This window comes from Gossypium hirsutum, chromosome D04 (genome assembly GCF_007990345.1).
Source record: "Gossypium hirsutum isolate 1008001.06 chromosome D04, Gossypium_hirsutum_v2.1, whole genome shotgun sequence".
Lineage (NCBI taxonomy): Eukaryota > Viridiplantae > Streptophyta > Magnoliopsida > Malvales > Malvaceae > Gossypium > Gossypium hirsutum.
In genome coordinates this window covers 31,567,697-31,591,131 of record NC_053440.1, presented here as the reverse complement: position 1 = coordinate 31,591,131, position 23,435 = coordinate 31,567,697, and the positions used below count along the sequence as shown (strand labels likewise).

Sequence of the window (23,435 nt, the reverse complement as noted above, 5' to 3'; positions counted from 1 at the left end):
ACTTTATGTTATTTCATGTATCTAGTTTATGAAACTTTGGTGGTGTTTAAATTGTCTTTTTGTATTGTACTAGACTGGTTAAATTGCAACTTTAATTTATTTTCTTTTGATTTGTCATGTGTTATAATTTTATAAAGAGTCGACCTTTTGATTCATAATATTGAACGTAATTTTAATTTGCGTTTTTTCTTAAGATAGTTATGTTAGACCTTTTACAATAAAGTGTTTCTTCCTAAAATTCTTGAGGGACCAAAAGGAAATGGGTTCCAGAAGAAGATGCTGCGTTGGTTGCATGTATGGTTGACTTGCACAATGTTGGAACCTTTAATGCAGATACGAGATTCAAGGTCGGTTATTTAAATAAGCTAGAAAGAATGTTAGAAAAAGTTTTACCCCATGCTATGTTGAAGGCTAAACCTAATCTTGAATCGAGGATTAGGATATTGAAAAGGGATTGGGGAATCGTTTATAACATGCTCAGTGGAAAAGACAATAGCGGCTTTGGTTGGGACGAGCATAGACAGCTTGTTATTGCTGAAGATGTTGTGTGGAACTCATATATAAGTGTAAGAATTATTTCAAGTCTTTATTGTTTTTTTTTGACCAAAATTATATCTAATATGGATTCCTCATTTTTTATAGAGTCATAAAAAAGGTCAGTCAATTCAGACATCGCAGTTTCCCTTATTATGACTAACTTACTGCCATCTATGCAAAAGATCGAGCCATTGAGAAATATGCTAAAACAACCACTGATATTATTGAAGAATAGATGTTAAGGATGTAGCTAGTGCAAATACTCATGAAGTAAGAAACAATTTCTATGGATGCGAAGCTGGTGTTTCTTTGGATGAGATGGATCTCTCAGCTACACAATCACAACCATCTAGAAACTAAGATGATTCCACATTTTCAAAGAAGAAAAAAAAAGATTTCCAATGCAAGTGAACATATTTCTTCTACTTCATTTACTGATGATGTCATGTTATTGGCAGAAAACATACGGACCGTTGGCCTTGAAATAAGTAGGAGTATTGCCTTCGAAGTGCTAATTCAACAAAAGTTAGAAATGGTCATTCAAGAAAGTGCTACCGCGCGTTGATCAAAATTCCAGACCATCTAACGCAAATGCTCATTTTCTTTAGTCTACCTTATTTTGTGCGATTGGAATGAGTTAGAAGATTTTTTTCTAACCATTAAAAATCATGGTTGTGTTAGTGATGTTTTGGTAACTTTTTGTATATGTAATATTTGGGTGGTATAATGACATGATAGAATTGCCATTACAATGTTTTAACCTTTTGATGTAAAATTTAACATATAGATTATGACAAATAAGCTAATGGTACAATGTAATTTTTTGTTAATATATGAACATTATGTTTGGATGTAAAATATAATTCTCAAGCTATTTACTACTTCTAATATTTTACTTTTTATTTTAGAAAATAATTAAATTATTTGTTTTACTAATGATATTTTAGCACATTAAATATGTATTGCGGTTTAAAAGTAATAATGTAGGTTATATATTATTTTATAATATTATATATTATGATTTTTTAATTCATATTTTAATAATAATTATTTAAGAATGTTATTAAATTATATATTATTTTATTAAATTGTATTTAATAATAATTATGTTAAAATATGATTAAATTATTTTTTATTAAAATATATTTAATAATAATCTTATTAAAATTTAATAACAATAACAATAATCATCTACTTAAAAAAATTCTGATAAGGGTACTTTAGTCATTTAAGTCTTTTTCCTTATGCTATTACAACATCTATTCAATTCAATAAAACATAAGAATGCTATTACAACTCTATTCCATTCCATTCAACCAAATAATTGAATTACTGATTACAACCCTATTCAATTATAATTATATTCCATTACAATGAACTAAACGTACAATGCATATATTACTATTACTTTATCTTTCTATTGAAAATTTGACCTAATTGATAAACTACATCATTACTGGAAATGAAAATAATTCAATAATTGATTTGATTGGGTTAAGTTATCTTAAGAAATATTTTGAATATTTTATTTGTTAAAAAATATTATAATTTAATATATTTATCATATTATAAGTATTATTGATAATAATACACAATTGTTTCCTACATTGCACGAAATAACAAAACTATTTCTTAAATGAAACAACTTAATTTAAATAAATTTTATATTTATATATTATTAATTTTAAAATAAATTAAAATCACGTTTAAATATTTATGAATTTAAATTTAAATAAAAGAATATAACTAGAGAATTTTCAAGATGTAGAGGATAACATGATTTATTTCTATTACTTTTGATGTTATCAACTTCATAGATAATAATATATAAAGAAAAGTAGAGATATATAATCACTCAATTATCAGTAAGCTTATACTTTGATCACTTAAGTATTCGAAATTGCTCATTTAAGTCATCTCTCTATTAACTTGGAAATAGAAATATTTATTCAAGCTTAATTGTTTATTTAATCCGCGCAATATAGTTAAAATATCAATATGGTACTTTTAAATTTTTTTAATGTTAAATTTTAAAATATATGAAAATTATAAAAAAATTATAATTTATTTTTTAAAATCAAAAAAATATTTTTAAAAAAATTATAATTATACAAAAAGTTATTGAAAATTCATAAAACCTATCAAATTTAAATTTTTTTTTTAAAAAATGCATAAAATCTTATCGTCAACTGCATAACTTTCTACCCCATGGTCCTTTCTCTTTCACTTGAGATGAACAAAGTATATCCAAATTTTTTTTCTCATCTAATTCTTTTTGTTAATAATCCTCAATTTGAAGATAATTAACAAAATGAGAGAACTACTTTTATTTATTTATTTATTTATTTTTATCTATTTTATATCATATCTTTGTAGCTTTCGGTTATGTCATTATTACTATCATGAAAAGCTATTAAATTAATAGAATTATAGTAAAGCATAAAATACATGTTTTTACTAAATTAATAATACAAAGCGGGGAAATAATGATGTCAATTTGCAAACAAGAATAATTTGTTGATTATGCTTTAACAATTAATCATATATATATTAGATTTTGTTGAAATTTTAGGTAAATTTTATTTTGCTACTTTTAGATTTATGAATATTTTAAATTTTCAAGAAATTGTTGCGATTATAATATTAAATTTTTTATAACTTCCAAAAACTAAATTATGTATTTTTTTTATTCTTTTCAAGATTTCAGAATTTGTTTTGGTTGACAACGTCAATAACCATTTTATAACATTTTATATTTGAATCACCGAAAAAAAAAACTTACATAACAAACCATGTTAACATTCAAGAGAACAAAATAAACTAAAACAATTACTTTCAAATAATTAGAGTGACCTAAAGGTGCTCATGGTCCAAATCGGGTCAAATCTAAACATAATATTAACATATTTTATACTTGTCCAATCCCAAAATATGAATATAAAATTTTACCCAAATCCATTCATATTTACAAAAAAAAAAATCCAAACTTATTTTAAGCTTGCTCATATTTTATTTTAAATATTTTTTTACAAATATTTATATTATATTATTTTAATATTAATAATTCTATTTTTCTATTTATTAATTTTTTATATAGTCATCTTAATATTATTTTAATGTATTATAAATTACATAATGTATAAAAATAACATAATATAAAATATTATAAACTTATAAACGGATCAAATTGGACCGAACTCAAGCCCTGAATGTTCAAGCCCATTTCAAACCTAACCATTTCGAACCTAATATTTTTGTCCAAACCTCTCAAATTTCATGCAAAACTTCAAGCTTGGATAAGTAACCCGACCCATGATTAAGTCTAAAGTGACAATTATAATTTTTCATAATTAGATAACTAAAACATAAAGTTGAATGACCATGGTTTAATTTAACAAAAAAAAAACCTTGTATTTAACATAAAAAAAAATTATTCCATAGTCACGTAAGTTTTTAGAGCTCTCAAGGTTGAAATAGGTTAAAGCATACTAGAAGTTCTAGTACCATTTCAAAAAGCTCATTTTAGACTCCTCAAGGTAGAAATTGGTTAAAGTTTACTACAAGTTTTAGTACCATTTCAAAAAGTTTCATTTTAGTCACTGCACATCTGAAAAGCTAACATTTTAATCTCTGCACGCTTACTCTGCTGTTAATGAAATAATGACTTAACAGTGACTAACGTGACCTTAAATCAAATTAAAGAGCTTGCTGGTCTTAAACACAAATGAAAGGACAGTGGCAGGTAACATGAACCAAACTATAAATGTACAAAAAACAAATATAGGTGGTTACAGAAAAATAAGTTTCTTATCTCTTCTCATTCTTCAAAAATGTTTTTACCTTTTATATTTAATTTACTGTCAAATCCATTTGTGCACTCATGTAGGGATTAAAATGTCAGGTTTTCAAATGTACATGAACTACTAAAATGAATTTTATGATATGACACAAGAACTAGAGGTAAACTTTAACAGATGAAATGATGACATGTAAGTGTAGGATATCATAAACTAAGCATAGAAACGGGGAGCTGTACACATTCCACGCACACTTTAAATCCTTAAGCACTAATTCTCCTAGTATTAGTAATAACAAAGGAAAAGAATGTGATGAGGCCGGTATGATATTCATCCCGTCAAAATCTTCCTATGTTCTGCTAAATTACATTAGGAAAGAAAACAAAACTATATCATATATTGATAATTATATTATTTTATCCTACAAAAAAACAATAATCAAACCCTACTGGATAAATTCTCTCTAAGCAACAACGGTTTCCTCCATAATCATAATAATGATGATATCTACAATGCCATCATTTGTAAGGAAAAGGCTATCTCCACATCAACTAACTTACCTGCTAATCTCTCTATCAAATTAGCTTTCTCCTAGTTGTATATTTTAACTGCTTTCTCGTATGTGTGACGGTTCTGCATTTGTTATATATGCCCACCAACATACAATTAGAAATAAATAATAAAAACGGCAACTAAAACATATTCTAGAATATGCATGTTACTTAGCATAGAACGTTGGGACTGATTGTTGCATTTTACCTGATTTACATAAGCCCTCTTAGGAGTGTTATCACTATGCTCTAACCCAAGGTATTGCTCCCAAGCACCATAAACATCTCTTCTCTGTATTACACAGCACAAATTAAAACACCAGTCAGTTTGCGTAAATATATAAAATTTATAACAAATTAGTGATCCAAGGTGCAGAAACACAATGAAGAAGAAATCAATACATACCTGAAAACGATTGAACACAATGTCCGACTCCTGTAGATACTCTGGTCGACTCAATGACATGAATGCAAAGTTCCACTGTACAATGAAATGGGAAAAATATCAAGAGAGACAAGTCAAAAACTGGTTTCAGGATTCCATATTCATAATAGTGTGTGTACATGCCTGAAAAGCAATGATAAAAAAATCAGACCAGACTGGCCAATTCAACCAGAGACTGGCTGGTCCAGCAGTTCAACCTCATATGTTTAACCACAATTTGATGAACCAGTAGAAATAGAGAAATCGGGAACTGGATAAACCAGGAAAAAGCCAAAAGAACGGAACCTTTAATTTATTATTTTTTATGTTTGGAATTGTTCCATTTTTAGCCCAACAGATAGTCATCATGCATATATGAACCACTACATTGTTGTTAATATACTTATATACATGTAGTGAGTCATATATGCATGATGACATTTTATGAAATTTTCTTAATTATTTTTTAATTTGCTTTATGGTTGAACTAGCCAATTAACTAGTTAAACGGGAAATCGGAGGTCCAACTGGTTCGACCTCCAGTCTAGATTTTTATTCCTTCATAAAAGTGTAACTTCAAGTGAGAGGATATAAATGCTAAAATTTTAAGTTATGGCAGTAAAGGGAAAAAAGAATGGAATAGCAGAGATGTATAAAGATATACCTTGGAGAACTCTTCATCTGGAACCTGCAATTTCTTTTGTATCCGCACTTTAACTTCAGCCAGAGTTTCACCTTCATGAATGACTAAAAAAAAGGGCTCACCAAAATTCTGTATTTGCTGTTAAGAAATGGAAAAGAAAAAACAGAATATAAATTCCTAGAACATCCAAACTGTATTAAACGGATAGCCATTTTCCACCATATATCTTAAAAGGTCAAAAGAAATCATCCATATTTATCAGTTCATTCATATTGAATACCATCTGATTCTGGGCAGTTTCTTTCGTAAAGTGGTATACATGAATCAAACGACCGTTGGGACCAAGGTTCTTCTCTTCTTCTGGGATCTAAGATTTGATAAAAATGATAATAGAAAAAGAAAAGAAAAGAAAAGGAAAAGAAACGTTAGTTCTATTAGTAGATGTTGCAGACATCGATAACAAAAGATCAGAGATGCTTATTTAGTCATGAACAACTCTTAGGGTGCTTGGTAGAGCAGAAAAGTGGATGGATGGAAAGAAGAGAATGAAAAACAGAAAAGAAAATCAATTTTGAGAGTGTTTGGCAAGAAAGGAAAGTGAGGGAAAAGAAAATAAAGATCATTTTCCATCCCCATGAATAAAAACAAATCCCAATTTGGAACGTTAAGAGGAAAGAACATGTAAGATTTAAGTTAACAAAGTTATGCATTTTCTAAAATTTTATTTCTTTCCTCTCATTTTTCAACTTATCAAGCATTGATTGAAAAGCAAATTACTTGTTTTTTCCATTTTTCCATCTTCTCTACCACACAAACAATGGAAAGACAAAGATATTTCTACCTTTCTACTTGTTTCTTTCTAGAATGTAGGTAAGAATATTACAAACTGCCAGTTACGTCTACTCAGGAAGAAACAATAGAGTATGTTACTTCTGTTGATGAACCACTTCCAAAACTATACCCCTATAATCTCAATAAAGAGCAGTCCCTTCTATATATGTGCTTAAAAAGCAACAGTAGTCGAAGGGCAATTTAGCCATGAAATTTCAGCTAAAAAGGGATGGAAAAAGGAAAACTTGCCTCTTCCGCACGCAATGTCCAATACTGGTCATTTATGTTCTCAATCTTTTCACTGGGTGGAAAGATCTGGAAAAAAATGAGGTGCATGAACCATGAGTCACACAAGAAAAGTTTACAGCATCTGTCATTCCATAGAACACTTAAAATTCAACCATATAAAAATTATATATATACATACAACTGAAATTACAACAACTAGCAAGCAAATGTTGACCAATTTCTACCTTATAGATCTTGTGATAGAAAACTTCAAGCAGTCTAAGCTCTGCATTTGGATGTGACAATTCCACCTGTTTCAGAATTGAAAAGCACAGCTTTAACTGACTATGAACTTCAAGTTGCATAGGAAGTTAATAAGGAAAACACTACCAAACACAACTCCTTGAAGGGGGAGATTATGCATTAACACACAAAAACCAAAATATTTCATTGTAAGGATCCATCATACTTATGATAAAGAAATATGTGCAAGATTGTGGTTGGTTTCAGTGCATATTCGTACAATAGTTACTTTCTATATGATAACTTGATGCTAGAAAAATGTTATTTGTTGACAAAATAGGAAATAATCATTGCAAAAACAGAACCAAATAAGTCCCTCATCACAAATAACACTATCCATCTCTTCTTAGTTTCGATTATTTAGAATATAAAATTAGAAGCAAGAACTTACTTTTGTCTTAAGTTCATCAATCACGTCTCCTACAGTGCTCTGTTTAGGCAATCTAATATTGTGAATTACCACCTGAAAATCATGCTAAGCATTATAACAGGAAGGTGCATAAATATCAATTGACCCTAAAAGAAGAGGAAATTGGAAGGAGTAACTACAGATTCTATACTTACTTCCTCCTTCGTAGCATGATGGAAAGCAACTTTCAGGTTTTTCAGCCCTTGCAATTCTGGCAAAGGGATATCCAAAACTTCATAATACAAAATGTCAGAAGTCTGTAAATGAAAAAAAAAAAATGAGTCAAAGTATCTTTTGCATAAATGAAACAAACATAGCAAGATGTCAAACCCATACGGGGCCTACCTGGTTATAGTGGACCAACATTTCTGAAAGATGCTCTACTCCTCGGTATTTAATAGGTTGAGGCTTAGGTTGTTGAGAGTAGCAGTTGTGAGATGTGAGCCTGATTTTGGATGGATCATCCAGACCAATTTTGTAAGCCACTCTTTCCACAACATCATCATATGTATGTATCTTTGACCTTGAATGTTAAAGAGAAACTGGAGTATAAGTATCTGACAGCTAATAATCAATCTGAAAAATAGTTTGCACCAGAAGTACTCACAGCTCTAGACAAAAATCATCTTCTTTTGGTCTTTCCAATGATCGAAAACGAACAATCTAAGTAACATCAAATCACAAAAGCAACTTATCGAGTTAAAAGAGTCTATACACAAATTGAATTATGTGTATGAAAAAAAAGATCATGTTAACAATAGTAAATGCCTCTGAGTGAGAAGTTTCTTGTCTTGAACGAATCAAACTGACAATAACTTTCTTGGTAACCAGCTAATTCAATAAATATAAACAACTCTCGACATGTTAGACCATTTTTCTTTTTCCTTTTATGATCATTAATATCCTTTGCCTCATAAATGTGCCCCATTTCCATCAGCTTTCACCACCAAGAGCGACCACGAGGTAATTTAAAAAAAATAAACAAAGTTTTGGTGTTACCTACTTCCCGTAATAGCCCATGAAACTCCATTAACCATCTTAGAAAAATGAGATAGATAGGACTGGCTCCATAAGCCAAAATTGAAGAAAGTATAGACAGATCAATTTACCTTTTCTTTATATTACAGGCAAAGTGAGAGATGCTGTTTTCAAAGACCTCAATACTAATATTTTTAAAGATGATAAAATCCCTTTTAGCCAAAACAAACCATGAAGGAAACAATTTGTTTGTAGTTGTTAGTGAAAAAAACAAAATAGAACATTTCTCTTAGAGATAATAGGGGTTGGAAAAACAATCAGGAAAACATGGAAAATGTATGGAAGTGTAAAATTAAGTAAAAGAAAAATTGCAAATTTAAGATTAAAAAATGATCAACACAAGATGATTGCAAGCAGATTGGATGGTGCGGAAGTTCTTCTGGGCATCACTAATGGGGAAAGAACCAGGCCCGGCAGAGGGGAGAAGACTTCTATTTTCTACTATCTACCGAAGATTTCTTGGAAAAATAGAGTTGAAAGCCAGAGTTGAAATTGAGAACTTTTCCTGACAAACTAATAATCCAGATTCAATTAGCTTCCCATTTAAATTAATTCTGATTTTCAAATTAAAATTATCCTTCAATCTTTTTCCAATAATTTCTCATTTGGTTGGTCGTCCTCCAAAACATTAACAACCATGAATAATTTCCATTAATCTCTCACTCGGACTAGCAAATTGTTCTTTCCAAGATGGTTTTTTTATTTATGTATTTATTGTTAGAAGTATTTACTCTACTAAAAAAACTGGATTTTGTTACGAAGTCCTATAGATTTCATTTATATGATATGGTTAACACAGTGTAACTGCAAAAGAACAAATTGCATTGCCAGGAAGTATGAGGAGACAAGATATACAAAATAAACAGGAACAGTTAGATACTGTAGTTCTCCTTTCTCCAGGTTATAGAGCTTGAAGAAAAGTAGAATATCATTCCTTGTCTTATAATGAGGAAAGTAAATAATTCCTAAAAGACTTTGTTTATTAATTACTCCATGTGGCAGCTACTGGTGAACAGGGAAAGAAATGTGAGTACACCAAAGGGATATCTATTCATCAATTAACACCCTAAAAGAATGAAAGATCTCATATCAATTAAAAGAATATTACAGAACTGGGTACAGGTATCTCTTTTTCTCTCAAGCACTAGATTCAAAATCTTTATTTACAGTTCTATAAATTAATACCAATGGGGAAGTGGAGGAATTCTATTGCTTCAGACAAATGAGGACACAGGGTATAATAAAACACTATCAGCCTACCAAAATAAAATCAGTAAGCTATAAACTGCAAAATATCAAAAAGAGATTAGATGAATAGGTTTAAGCAGACTATACCTGGCGGTTGTGCACATATTCCAGAAATGATGGCACATCTGGACACCGGCATGCTTCTTCACTTTGAATTGGAGAAGACTTCTGAAAGCATATGATATCCCCATCTTCAATCTGCAAGCAAGGACAGTGTCACTGGCAATTTACATTAAAAGGGTGTATGTTCTAGACAAAAATATACCTGACTTAACCGGAATGAGCATCTCTTATCAAGGTGTTCACACATCACACAAGGCTCAAACTTTATTTCCTAAAAGATACAAAATCACCAGGTAGGAGAATTGGTTAAGAAAATTATAGCGGTGTGTATACAAACACACAGTTGAGCAGTAACAAACCTCATAAAGTTCTATTTCTTCATCAGGAGAAAAACCAGCCATTTGGTTTAGCTTCGCTATATAGTCTATTGGCTTACCAGAAAGTTTTACTAATAGTCTACCAACATAACTGCGAAAGAACAAATTGCATTGTCAGGAAGTATGAGACAAAGTATACAAAAAAAGAGGAACAGTTAGATACCGCAATTCTCCTTTCTCTGGGTCATAGAGCTTGAAGAAAAGTAGAATATCATCCCTTGTCTTATCAGGTGGAGGAATAGGATGTAAATCCTGAAGTTATCAAGCAAAAGGGGAAAAAGGAATATGAGAGAATAAAAATTTACCATTTTAAAAACTCAAAACAGAAGTTAATAGAACATTACCTGGCCACACTCAACTTCCAAGAACAGTTTTAGTTCTGCATTGTGGGCTTTATTTGAAACCTCCCTCAATTGTCCAACCTGAATTAACCAATCATAAACAATTAACTCACAGGATTAATCAAAGAGAGAAACAAACAATGCTCCTTACCAGCTACTGCTTCCTATAACATTGGCCCTAGTAAAGTTCCTACCATAAACATTTCTAAACAATAAATATTTGCCAGATGAAAAACAAACTACATTGATAAGACACAATCATATATCATTGTTTAAGTCAACATACTTTCTTTAACTTCAACTAAAAAAATTTGGAAACACATCTAATCTTTTATTCCCATAGAAGATGCCAGCAAAGAATTCCCCCTTGTAAGATATCTCAGTAGAGACAAGCAGAAAACTCAGAAAATGTATGTTCCACATAACAATGAGAGAAACAAGATGCAAAGCACAAAGACTAGAAAGAACTACTTACAGATTGAGCCTCCTCCTGAGGGGTCAATGGTCGATTCGGCCGATACGTATGGTTCTGACGCTTTGCCCAAATCCAAAAACGTTGATACTGTAATGGTATGCCAAACTCTTTCGCAACTTCCTCCTGCGAACAAGCTCAGAAAATTACACATTAAAGACAATAATAACTTGAAACCCATAAGAAATCCAAAAGATAGAAACAAAGTCATTTGTTTTACTACTATGGTACTAAAGATTATGAATTAAGCTAAAGCAGACATATCTATATTACTTGATAGTTATAACTAAGGAATGTTATATGCATAGGCATTCAGTCTAATTTTCAAACTTTGACTTCAGAATCAAATAGAGGTAAAACTCTCTTTTGATTAACATCTTGTTATTAAGCAGTCCAACTCCTAGTACAATCAAATGCCATCTCCTCAGCAACATGACTACTATTCAAATGGCAAACTCCCAAACTTTCCCCTTGTAACACCATCCCCAAAAAGCTAACTAGATAACTGAACTGCATATCCTTGGATTCCAATATACATGTAAGAAATATTCTGTCAGGACATTTAAAAGAAAACTGAAGTTCAAGATGGATAATCAGACGAATGATGTTAGGCTCCGATTACGAGTAACAATTAGAAATGTCATCAACCACAATAATCAGATCAGCTATTTTGTGTCGACTACATTTTAAGTCCGATACATGCAAACAAGCAATAAAAAATCAGAAATGGTACCTTAAAAGCAAGGAAGGATGTCTGCTTCTGGATGCGGAAACTCCTAACTTTGTCATGATCCACGAGATCAAAATATATGTCCTTTCCGATTTGTTCTAGAAGATCTTCATCTCTAGCAACCTAAATGCATTAATTATATTCACTCAAATGCAAGAAAAAAAGAATATCCATAAATGCTGTAACCTTGATTGTAACAGATAGATACTTTTATAATAGTATAAAGGTGGGCCTGTGCTTTATATCTCCTTCTGTCTTCCTTCTCTTCCTGCTCCTTCTTTAACCTCATCTGATATTTGCATTGAATGCACTGATCGTCATTAACAGGGTCAAAATTAGGAAGATCACATCAATTTCAAGGAAATGAAAAAATTACCCTCAAGTGTTCAGCAATGTCCTTCTCATCAACATTGCAAATTATTTTGTCCTTATCACTTTCTCGTATGTAGACAAGCATGTACGCATTTGAGTATTTTGTAAACTTGAAAGGCGTGTTATCGAAGCGAGGGTTTGTCTGTGGCAACTAATGAATATGAAGAACAAGGCAACAAAGTCAATTAAATCTTACATATGGTACACAAACAGACGGGGCATTTTAAGCAGAACATAGAAAAATTACCTCTTCCTCACCACCATACTGCTCTTCTAATACCCTCTTCATATCTTCTTTTGTCACCCGTTCATCATCAAATTTATACCTAACAAAACAGAGAGATATATTAAAGGGTCCTAACATGAATTTTCCCCCATTTTAAAATAAACTTTAACAAAAGCCAACATTAAATCCAAAAGCACCAGATACTAAATGCCAAAATATCATTAGATGTGATGCTTTAACAAAAGCCAACATTAAATCCAAAAGCACCTGATACTAAATGCCAAAATATCATTAGATGTGATGGCATTGAATACTAATCTTAAGATGTGCCTGAGTTAAACCTCACAAAGTAGTCATATGTCAAGTGTAAGTTTCAAAAGAAATTTAACTTCTTTAACAACCCTTGAGTTTGGTACTGCTGTTATTTCAATATTCATGTAATTGCTAACCAAACAGGAAAAATAAAATACGAAAAGTCATCTTAGAGAAAATGTGTTCTTACGTCAATCATGCCATTCTTCAGAAAATCTTGTTTAAATTCAAGAAAAAAATAGTATACAAGTGCATTGAGATTGTAATCAAATTAGTCAACTATTAATTCAAAAATGTTTGCTTACCACTGGTCAGAAAGGGTTGGCCTGATAAAAGCATAGTAGTGTCCACCATGTACTCCTCCACTATGAACTAAGACACTGTAAGCCAAAGCAGGACATGCAAAAAAAGAAAAAAAAAAGTTTCCCGTTTAGCATGGGAGGTAAGCAGGGAAACTACTAGAACAATGTATTACTGACTTGCATTACCTAAGAAAAGATTAAAAACATTAGTGAAAATTCCTGAGGAAGTTAATACCTGTGAAGCATGTAAAGGTTGCGAACGCTCCTATCTGCATCAGGTGATAAATACTTCCCATCTTCTCTATCAAGGTCAAGTTGAAGAGGAAATTCATAGCGGTCATTTATCTACAAAACAAAGAAACTATTAATACAAATAGCCAAAACTAACATGCATAGTATCTAAATTCATATGAAAAACTCCATAATGCCAACTTATTTTCATTCCCACTGTTGAAAAAGATAAAATATGTTAACATTTTGAAAGAGAAAAACTATAATTTTTATCATAGGAAATCAGTTTCATAAAAGTGACATTTGGAAAAACATTAAACCAGATCAGACGGTAATAGTGGATTAAACCACACAAAGAAAAGACAATAAGTAAAAAAAAATTGTGAAAGGAAATATGGCTATTAAAATACTTTCTTTCCTAGAAGCAATAAAGCCAGGCATTTTTTGCTTTTGCATATAAAGAATTTATTGATCTTCTATGAAACCCTCATTAATCAACATTGAAGAAAGGGAATATAAGGAAACTTAACAAGGAAACAGAAATGTTTAGCCGATATGAAAGAATTAATATTCAAATTTATAGATCATATTTAGTGCAGCAGATAAAGGAGTCAGTAGAAGTGTTTTCTTAGCAGATTACATAACAGTCCAAAGCCTTGATTGAAATTGCAAAATACCAACCAGTATCAAAAGTAACCCAGTTACCCAACAGATTTGGAAAAACTGTTTCCAACACTGACCTTCACCATCGTATCCCGCATAAAATCATATTCAAACCGCTTTAGCTGAAGTTGAAGAACAGGAGGGAAGTCAATAAATAAGACACCTTTCTTTGCATCCTGAAATGAACAACAGAATATCAGCACAGAATTAAGAAATGTCATTAGGATTTAAACTAATCAGAATGCCTTAGTTTGTGCCAGCAGAATGGCTTAAGTTGATAAAAATCGCAGATAAAGTCTAACCATGGAATAAATTGTTAAAACAGCCTTGTCTATGCATTATTCTACACCCTAAGCGGGCCAAAGGACATTTTAGGCCCAGTTTTCATCACATCAAAAAAAAATAAAAACGTAACTAACCTGTAAGCCATGCTCTTCAGCATGATATTTGTTGTCACCCTCAAGGCGCTCAACTTCGACATATTTATCAAAGGAAGCATAAACATCCCGACAACCTTTGACATCAAGCTGAAGGTCTGCCACACAATATGTACACTCACATTTTGCTCTTAAAGGGCATTTCAGTATTTCAACTAATATTGACGTCAGTAAAGAGAAAATACCATAAAATGATTCCCTTCTTGTAGACTTGTAGTCCACATTGATGCATTCAATATAGTTCATATGATGACCCTCAAATAACTGCTGTATTGTCCCCTCCACAACAGTTCCCTGTAAAATGAAAAGGATAATAATCAGCATTCAGTAACACAACGTGATACTGCAAACACCCAGAGAGAGAAAGAGAGAGAGAGAACAGCACCTTCATTTTGTCCTCAAGCTTTTCACACAGCACTCTGTTGAGTTCTTGCACGTCATGTTGCATGAAAGAATCATATGTATCCCATCCAAAAGATTTGGTCAACTCTTTTGTCGCGACACTAGTGTCATTATATTGAAGCTTATAAAATAAACTCTGCAGAGCCAAAGGAATACTTCCTATAGGCATATCATTTTCAGTTGTTGGCATGTGGTACACAGCCTGAAATAGAACATTAAAAAATGAGATGTTTCACTCCAATTGAAGAGTATAAGAGCAAGCCAAACAGAATAATAACAACACCATCACCTTTCTAAAGTATGGTATATGGTATAGAGTCTGTAGGAGTGAGTTCATGTAACAAGTAGCCCCTTGGTTCTTAAGTCCAACATAACCAGTCTCTTTCTTTGAGTCATATGACCAATAATCCAGTATCTTACGAACAGCAACCTCAGCTTCAACAACAACAGTATCATTCACAAGATATCCTCTACTAGGGTCATAAAGATCACTGAGAGGCATAAATGATGTGAAACCCCAATCGCTCTCTCTTGCATTGAACTGGTGTTGAGTATCTGCAAATGAAAGTTAAAAACAAAGCAGTACATAAGTTCTGGACAAACTTTAATATTGAATACTTGGTCGCTATGTAATAGGATTGACAATAACGAATCTAGACTATCACGCAAGTTCCTTTATTCCCCGCTATATGTCAACCACCAATCACTTAACACAAAACTGCTTGTAATAAACACAACATAAAATGATCCAATCCAGAGGAGAAATTGCCTAAATGTTAACCTATCCTGGAAGAATTTAACAATTTTGGAAAACCTTGCAATATTATAACCCTTTCATCCTTAAAATTTAACCACAGCATACTGTTTTCAGTTCAGCAATATTACTTAGTTGCCATAAAATAGGAATGACAGGAATGCTTAAAACACAACTGGAACATTATATAGATTAGGTCAACAGAAAATGAAATATAAAAGTAGCAAAATCTAGATACAAGCAAAGCAGGCCAACATAATACTAGAATTGTCACTAAAAATCAAACTCCGAAAATAAACCTACTTGAAAAGAGAAAGGGTAGAAGTATAGAACAAGGCAATGTTACATAAAATAAAAGTAATTTTATTACCCAATTTGGAACAGAAAGCTTGTGTAAGAAAGTTAATGAGGAAGGACGCAAAACAAATAAAGTTAACATCCCATTAATAACTTTTTGTCTAAATATTATAAAAATAATCAATAAAAGTATTATTAGCTAGGATATTAAAAGGAAACTGCTAATCTATAGAAAGAAATAAAACAGGTTTGATTGCATACCACCAAATGTTCGTTATCACAGAAGGAAGAACCTAACCTTTTGAGCAATAAGTCAACTTAAGTATCACCACCACGAAAATTTCATTATCACTAAAATCTCTCTAATTTGGAATTTTATAACTATTAAAACATTCTTCTTAATATCCAATTCCCTTTCTAATCAAATTCCCTAAACATCCAAGTGAAACAAACAATAAAGGTATCCATAAATAGAAAAAAAATATCAAATAATGGAGCTGCTTGTAGTTGTTTCTAGCCAAAGAGAATACGTGCAACTGAAACAAGTTTACATGCCAAATCTTTGTCGATTGTTACAAGTCCAATGAATGAACACTATATAACAAAATACTCAATCAAGCATTGAGTGAAAAGACAATAAACAAATTCTCTCTAGGCAATGAAAGATTGCTTTAAATTGAAACTTCAATATACAGGAACAAAGAGGGTGGAATTTTCCCATTAAATGCTGTTGTCATAAATAACAAAACGAAAAACTCAGTAACAGTAAGAATACCCTTTCTTATTGAATATTTGTGATGGATTTGATTAACTACTGCCAAGCTAAACTGAGCATATCTACTCCAACCATATGGCAATGCAGAAGAATCCGCAACATCCAGGTACATAGACAAGTGATCCACATTGTTTCCCTTTGGAAAAATTAGTATCCTCCTGCACAGAAGAATCAACCCGACAACCGAAGATCTATTACATACAGTCCGCAGCACACCAAATAAAAGATATTCCAATAATGGCAACACAAAGAAAAGTCACCATTTACCATTTGTAACCACCAACAACAAATATATCTGAATAATGCTTCTTGGTGTTGAGCCTAGAAAAATTCTCAATTGTCCAAGTGAATTTCATTGATGGAGGCTCCTCCACTTGCTGATTCTCAACCGTACTAGCTGGCTCAACTTGAGCAACTAAATTAATCAAGATCATAAAATCAACAAAAAATAAAAACCCTAACAACCTGAATAATCAAATTATTACTCCATACTAAATCACTCCATAATTACAATAAATAAATAAATAAAAGAAAAAAAACCCAACTTCCGGATCAACCTAAGATTATAAAATCAATAACGCGAATTAGAGTGAACTAAAAAATTTCTATAAAAAAATACAAACCTTCCATTGGCTGAGTTCCATCGACTACGTCAGAATGCGGCACGAGCATCTCCTCATCTTCTTGCTGTTCCAAAATCCAAAGTTTAAAACAATCAAAACTCTGAACAACCAAATCCTAACCCTAACTCTCTCAATCAAAACCCTATCTCAATGCATTCAGAAAAAAAATTGCAAGAAATTCACGTAAAAAATTAATCACTTGTCAATTTAAAAGTAAATAACTTGAGAAAACAAAAAGTAATCCCTTGAAGCACATCCACCAAGAGAGAAATTCAAGAACAAAATAATTATTGAAGTAACTATTGAAAGTGAAGAGAGGAAAGAGTGTTATGTACATCTAACGGCGGAGTCGTCATCATAGTCATGGCTGGAGAGATGTGAATCGTTGATCAGAAAATTAGAAAAAATAAAAAAAAATTTTAAAGAGAGAGAGAGAGAGGGAGAGAGAGAGAGAGAGAAATTAAAGAAGAGTGAATTTCGACAAAAGCTGAGGACGGGAAGGGAAGAAGCGGACACTGCAAAGCCACTCAGTAAAGAAGAGTGGTGGTGGTGGCAATTTGAGTTTTAGTTGAACGTAATGGTATTATCGAGGTTTTATGGATGGAGCGGGGGTTGTTCTGGGAAGAAAAACATATCAGAAATGAATTGGAGACGTGGGAATTATTTGAGGTAGGGGCTAAAGGTAATATGGAGTCATTGTATTCTTTCTAATTAAAAAATAACTAAATTAGTATTTATGTATAAGTGAATTGATCTTTTTGTTTAAAATTTTATCTATTAATTTTTGTATGTTATATGGTGTTGTCGAATTATTTCGTTAACAATAACAATTTTTAATAGTATAAATGGATAAAATTTTTAATATAAATAATTAATATAATTTTTTATTTATTTATTTTGATAACAATGAATTAAAATTTTAATCTAATATATAAAAATTAATCTTTTTTATTTTAAAGAATGAGCAAAATACAACTTAAAATAATAATATTTTTATGATAAATCATGTGATCATTTCTATTACATAATGTGGCCCTTGCATACATGTTTGAATCTGTCCACAAACAAGGCCGATTTGTTATTATCATATGAATTTTTATTTGTATTAGATTTTAGTGAGTGTTGTTTTTAGAATGAAAATTATAATTTTATTAAAAATTCTACATTTTCTGATTCTTTATCCCGAAAAAGGTGCTTAATTTCTTCATTATGAATTTCCAGGTAGGAGGAATGTAATTCAACATCCAAAAAGCTTCAATTTTGAAATATGAATTAATAAAATTAATTGATTTATATTATTGTCTGAAATATATCATGAAGAGTTGGATAAATAATTTTTGGACCGTTCCCTGAACCATTCATAGTGAAGGTCTTGTCGATGCTCGTTTGTTCTATGCAAATGTAGTCCCAAAATCATTAGGATAAGATAAATAAACCATTAAAGCTGTGACATCCTTCGTAAGAAGCTCATAAACCTTAGCATATGAGCAACTTCCATCGAATACATGATCTACAAACAAATAAAAGGAATTCTTGAATCTTCTCTCCATTTTATTTTATGATATCTATTTCAGCCTTTCTTTTCTTTCCTTAAACTTACCCAAAGCCACTAATTTTTTTTTTATCTTTACTCACTTCAAATTTGGATTCATTTAATGAACTAAATCAATGAAGGATAAAAAAAAAAGTAGTGAAAACTTAAACGTTGATAAAATAAAATAAATGGTTTTGTGTCTATGGCAAAGTGGTGAAATATGTACAAGTAAATAAACTCTGCGCAAACACCAATGGTTGTCAAGCTTTGCTTTTGATATAATGCCTCTAATTCATTTACTCTGTTTGGTTCGATGTAATGGGTATACCATTATGCGCCGAATCGGTGGGCCCCACCTATTTCAATGTTTGGTTCGCTGTAATGCCCATTACGCGCGTATTACATTACGTACGTATTCCTCCTTACTCACCGATTTCTATTCCCTGCACAAAGTTCAAATTAGCTTCCGTTTAGAATTCTTAGAATTTCTATGCCCTGTTTTACCCTCATCTTCCCAAGCCGAAATCCACCTCCAGAACTCTCCCTCCCAACATCAAACAGAAGCTGCCAGCAAAGTGACCTCCACCGCTCCCGTTTCACTTTCATTTGATTGTTTTGTCGAACCAAACACACCCTTCTGTTCTTCAAATGCAGTGAGTAGGGAAGTCCAAAAACAGACTTTGTTCTTCAAATCCCAACAAGTATCTCCAAAGAAACCCTCAAGAAAGCCTTTACAATTCAATCAAGGTAAACATTGTCTGCCCTAACATTTTTCTGTCAACGTGTTTTCCCTTTTATGTCTATGATGAGAGATTCAACATTTCTAGAAATTGAATCATGCATTCACCTTTAAAATGAGGTTTTAGTAAGACTTGATTCATCAAATTAGTTGAATCTCTGTTTACAATCGTTGAAAATTGGCATCTAAAGTTTCTGAAAACTAGGGCTTAAACTAGTTGAATTGAACCATGAATCCCAAATTTCGTGATCAAAGATTTAATATATTCCTAAAATAAAACTTTAATTCATTTGATAAAGAATTAGAAGTTGTAATGGCTTGATTCTTGATCCTTTTTTTTCAATTTCAGCAGACAAATCAAAAAATCCCAGAGTCGGGGAAAATACAGTTAAAAGTGTATAGAAAAGAGACAAGGAGAGCTCTTCGTCTTCTTCTTCCCAATGCTCTGTAAGATGCTTTTAATTGTAAAGACCATACCCTTTAATTGGTTAAGTTTTGTTTCAGTTCATTGCTGGTTTGTTTCAGAATTGTTGACCTTTTCTTTTCGTTTCAATTTTTGTTTCTTTTTGGGATTTATGTTCTTTTGTATGTACTTTCATTTTCTTCCTTATATCTACTAGTGATTCAACTTCTAAGTGATTTTGGCTCTTTTATATATAAATTGTCAATAGCAGTTTTAGAATCATTATTTTCTAATTTAAGATGCTTTTTCATTCTTAAGGATAGGGTATTTATTTATAACATTGATATGAAACGAAATTGTATGATAACTTATTTTAGCTTGTCTTGGCTTGGAATATGTTGAAATTGAAATCAAATCGTCTGTCAAGGGAAATTTTCATATACTACCTTGAACTTATTTTCTTTATAACATTGATATGAAACAAAATTGTATGATAACTTATTTTAGCTTGTCTTGGCTTGGAATATGTTGAAACTGAAATCAAATCGTCTGTCAAGAGAAATTTAACTTATATCAATATGTTGAAACTTATTTTCTGGGATTTATGTTAGTGCTTTCTTTTCTATGTACTTTCATTTTCTTCCTTATATCTACTAGTGATTCAACTTCTAGGTGATTTTGGCTCTTTTATATATAAATTGTCAATAGCAGTTTTAGAATCATTATTTTCTGATTTAAGATGCATTGTCATTCTTAAGGATAGGGTATTTATTTATAACATTGATATGAAATGAAATTGTATGATAACTTATTTTAGCTTGTCTTGGCTTAGAATACCTTAAAAGTTGAAAAGAGGTAAGTTTGCATCAATCAGAGGGTTTTTAGGACATTCTATTTATGTCAAGTAACCTTCTTCTATGTTAAATTGTGTGAGTGCTTTGATATAAGCATATATCCAACATGGTTTTAGTGTGTAATATATACATGAGCAAATCTTATTACTCTTCTCCCTTTTGACTTTTAATACAACCACAATTGTATTAGTTCCCAAGGTTAGAAATAGTGTATGAGGGAGTTTCAGCCAATCTCATACTGTTCTGCTTTTTTGTGAGTGTATCACTAGGATTTTGGTTAAATGACTTACAAAGCACTTACCTGATGTGATTCTAAATTTGTTTTAGCCTAACCCTGCAAAGACTGAAATTTTTGCTTCTGGGATTCTTGAGAGGAAATGGAGGATATTCTTATAATTACTGGGATTAACATGGGAAGGCTGCCTATTAGGTACCTTGGTGTTCCTTTAGTGACCAGGAGGCTGACAGTTAAGGATTGTGCTCCTTTAATTGACAAAATAATAATTTGCCACTTGTTATAATTATAAATTTTACAAATATTGTGATAATTATTTTAATACTAGTTGATTTTAATTTGATTTCTGAATGCTTAGAAGTGTAAATTATTTTGTATATTAGCACCCTTGTTAAATTTCTTGCGCCTGGTGTATCTGACCACTGTTATTCCAGTAAATTGATGTTCAATGTGAACTTTTGTAGGTATTGGACTGTTAGCTACCGATTTGCTCCAGACATAAATCGTTGGCAAGCTGAAGCTCTATTTGCAATTCAAGAGGTATTTTATAGTTGCAATTCAAGAGGTTTTTTATAGTTGCAATTCCAGTAAATTGGACTGTTTTTTTATGGCTTACTCCATAGTAATGTTTTTATAGTTATATTTTGCAAGTGGTGATGTAATAAGTTGATTTTTATTGGTATTGAAAATTTTGAATTTGGGGTCGAATTTCTTAAGTTGAGGTAGTTCAAAAATTTTAATCGAGTAATTACGAGACCTGTACGAAATTATAGGATTGCTTGCACTAGTGTATATTCATATACAACGCATTAATTAAATGTGTATATTCATATACAACGCATTAATTAAAAATATTTTTGTATCAAACAAAATTAAAAATATTATTTTAATAATATTACATATATATCGACTTTTGAACCATTATAAATTAAACCTAATCCAATCATGAGTAAATAAAATAAAATAAAAATTGGATCATTAGATATAATCAAGTAAACAACTTGATTAAAAAACAAATATTTATAACATATTAAAATTGGATCATTAGATATAATCAAGTAAATAACTTGATTAGAAAACAATTATTGGATATATGAAAATTGGATCATTAGATATAATCAAGTAAACAACTTGATTAAAAAAAATATTCATTGTTAATGTTAAATTTGTAACATTGTTGTCAAAAAATACGGTTAAGATTCTAAACTAGTATTGTTCATTTTTCTTTGATAGTGTGATATTACTTCCTATTGAGGCGGCTTGTTTGATTGCTTCCTCCACCCACAGTTCAGCGTCTTCTTTCCACACAATCACTGTAAGTTCTTTGGCAATGAAATTATTTAATTTTAGTTTACTGTTATTGAAATTATGATTGGAGAAATGTGACCCTTTTACTACGATTTGACAATATGGAACACATTAATATCTTGCAGTAATGGCTCGTCTGCCTTTAATTGCACAAAGTGTGAGGCGTAAAAGAATTGGAATTGCATTGACAATATGGTTGGAAATATGTAAAATTGCGAGTTGGTTTTTACTTACATTGGGTGCCATCGATAGCCTACATACTTATAGACCAAGGATTAGGTCCTATATTTTAGATTTTTATGCACAACGGGATTATGTGAAAAAGCTTGTACATGCTAGTGACGAGACCTGTATTGAACAAGTTAGGATGAATAGATTTGCCTTTTCCAAACTATGTGAGATGTTACAAACGTTAGGGGGATTAAAGTCGTCAAGGCACATGCTTGTTGATGAGCAAGTAGCAATGTTTTTACATATCATTTCCCATCACCTTAAAAATCGAGTTATCAAGCATCACTTCAATAGGTCCGGGGAAACTGTTAGCAGATCATTTCATAGTGTTTTAAATGCTGTCATACGCTTACAAGATGTGTTATTTAAAAAGGCGGAGCCAATTACAGCTAATTCTTCAGACAGAAGGTGGAAATGGTTTAAGGTATTGGACTGAGTTTTATATATAGCTTGTACATAATTTAGTTGATTTAGATTTAAATTTAGTATCCTAACTCAAGGTTTTATAACATGTCATATAGAATTGCTTAGGTGCTCTTGATGGAACCCACATCAAGATTAGGGTTCCAAGGGTTGATAAACCTAGATATCGAACGCGAAAAGGTGACATAGCAACAAATGTTCTAGGTGTTTGTACACATGAAATGCAATTTGTTTATGTTCTTCCTGGTTGGGAAGGTTTTGTTGCTGATGGACGAGTTCTTCGAGATGCCATTAGTAGGAGACATGGACTAAAAGTTCCTTA

The 23,435-nt window shown here is 31.4% G+C and overlaps 1 protein-coding gene across 3 annotated transcripts; it reads right to left on the bottom strand.

The window, feature by feature from the left end:
* Positions 1-4,517: 4,517 nt before the first annotated feature.
* LOC107899198 (ubiquitin C-terminal hydrolase 12) lies at positions 4,518-18,036 on the bottom strand. Of its 3 annotated transcripts, none has more exons than XM_016824834.2 (32): positions 17,722-18,036; positions 17,387-17,450; positions 17,031-17,178; positions 16,764-16,921; positions 15,227-15,492; positions 14,921-15,139; positions 14,721-14,829; positions 14,518-14,633; positions 14,176-14,274; positions 13,440-13,549; positions 13,208-13,282; positions 12,612-12,690; positions 12,369-12,515; positions 12,201-12,281; positions 11,996-12,115; positions 11,266-11,388; positions 10,794-10,871; positions 10,613-10,701; positions 10,432-10,540; positions 10,275-10,343; positions 10,097-10,207; positions 8,331-8,386; positions 8,069-8,246; positions 7,879-7,980; positions 7,706-7,777; positions 7,257-7,322; positions 7,033-7,098; positions 6,233-6,319; positions 5,974-6,090; positions 5,292-5,366; positions 5,094-5,177; positions 4,518-4,967 (listed from the first exon to the last, which is right to left on the bottom strand). In XM_016824834.2, the coding sequence occupies exons 1-32, from the start codon at positions 17,749-17,751 to the stop codon at positions 4,926-4,928; spliced, it is 3,345 nt and encodes a 1,114-aa protein (XP_016680323.2). In that variant the 5' UTR covers positions 17,752-18,036; the 3' UTR covers positions 4,518-4,925. The 3 variants fall into 3 exon arrangements, with proteins under 3 accessions (XP_016680323.2, XP_040947195.1, XP_040947196.1); XM_041091261.1 differs by having other exon boundaries at positions 17,031-17,169; XM_041091262.1 differs by having other exon boundaries at positions 17,031-17,160.
* Positions 18,037-23,435: the final 5,399 nt, after the last annotated feature.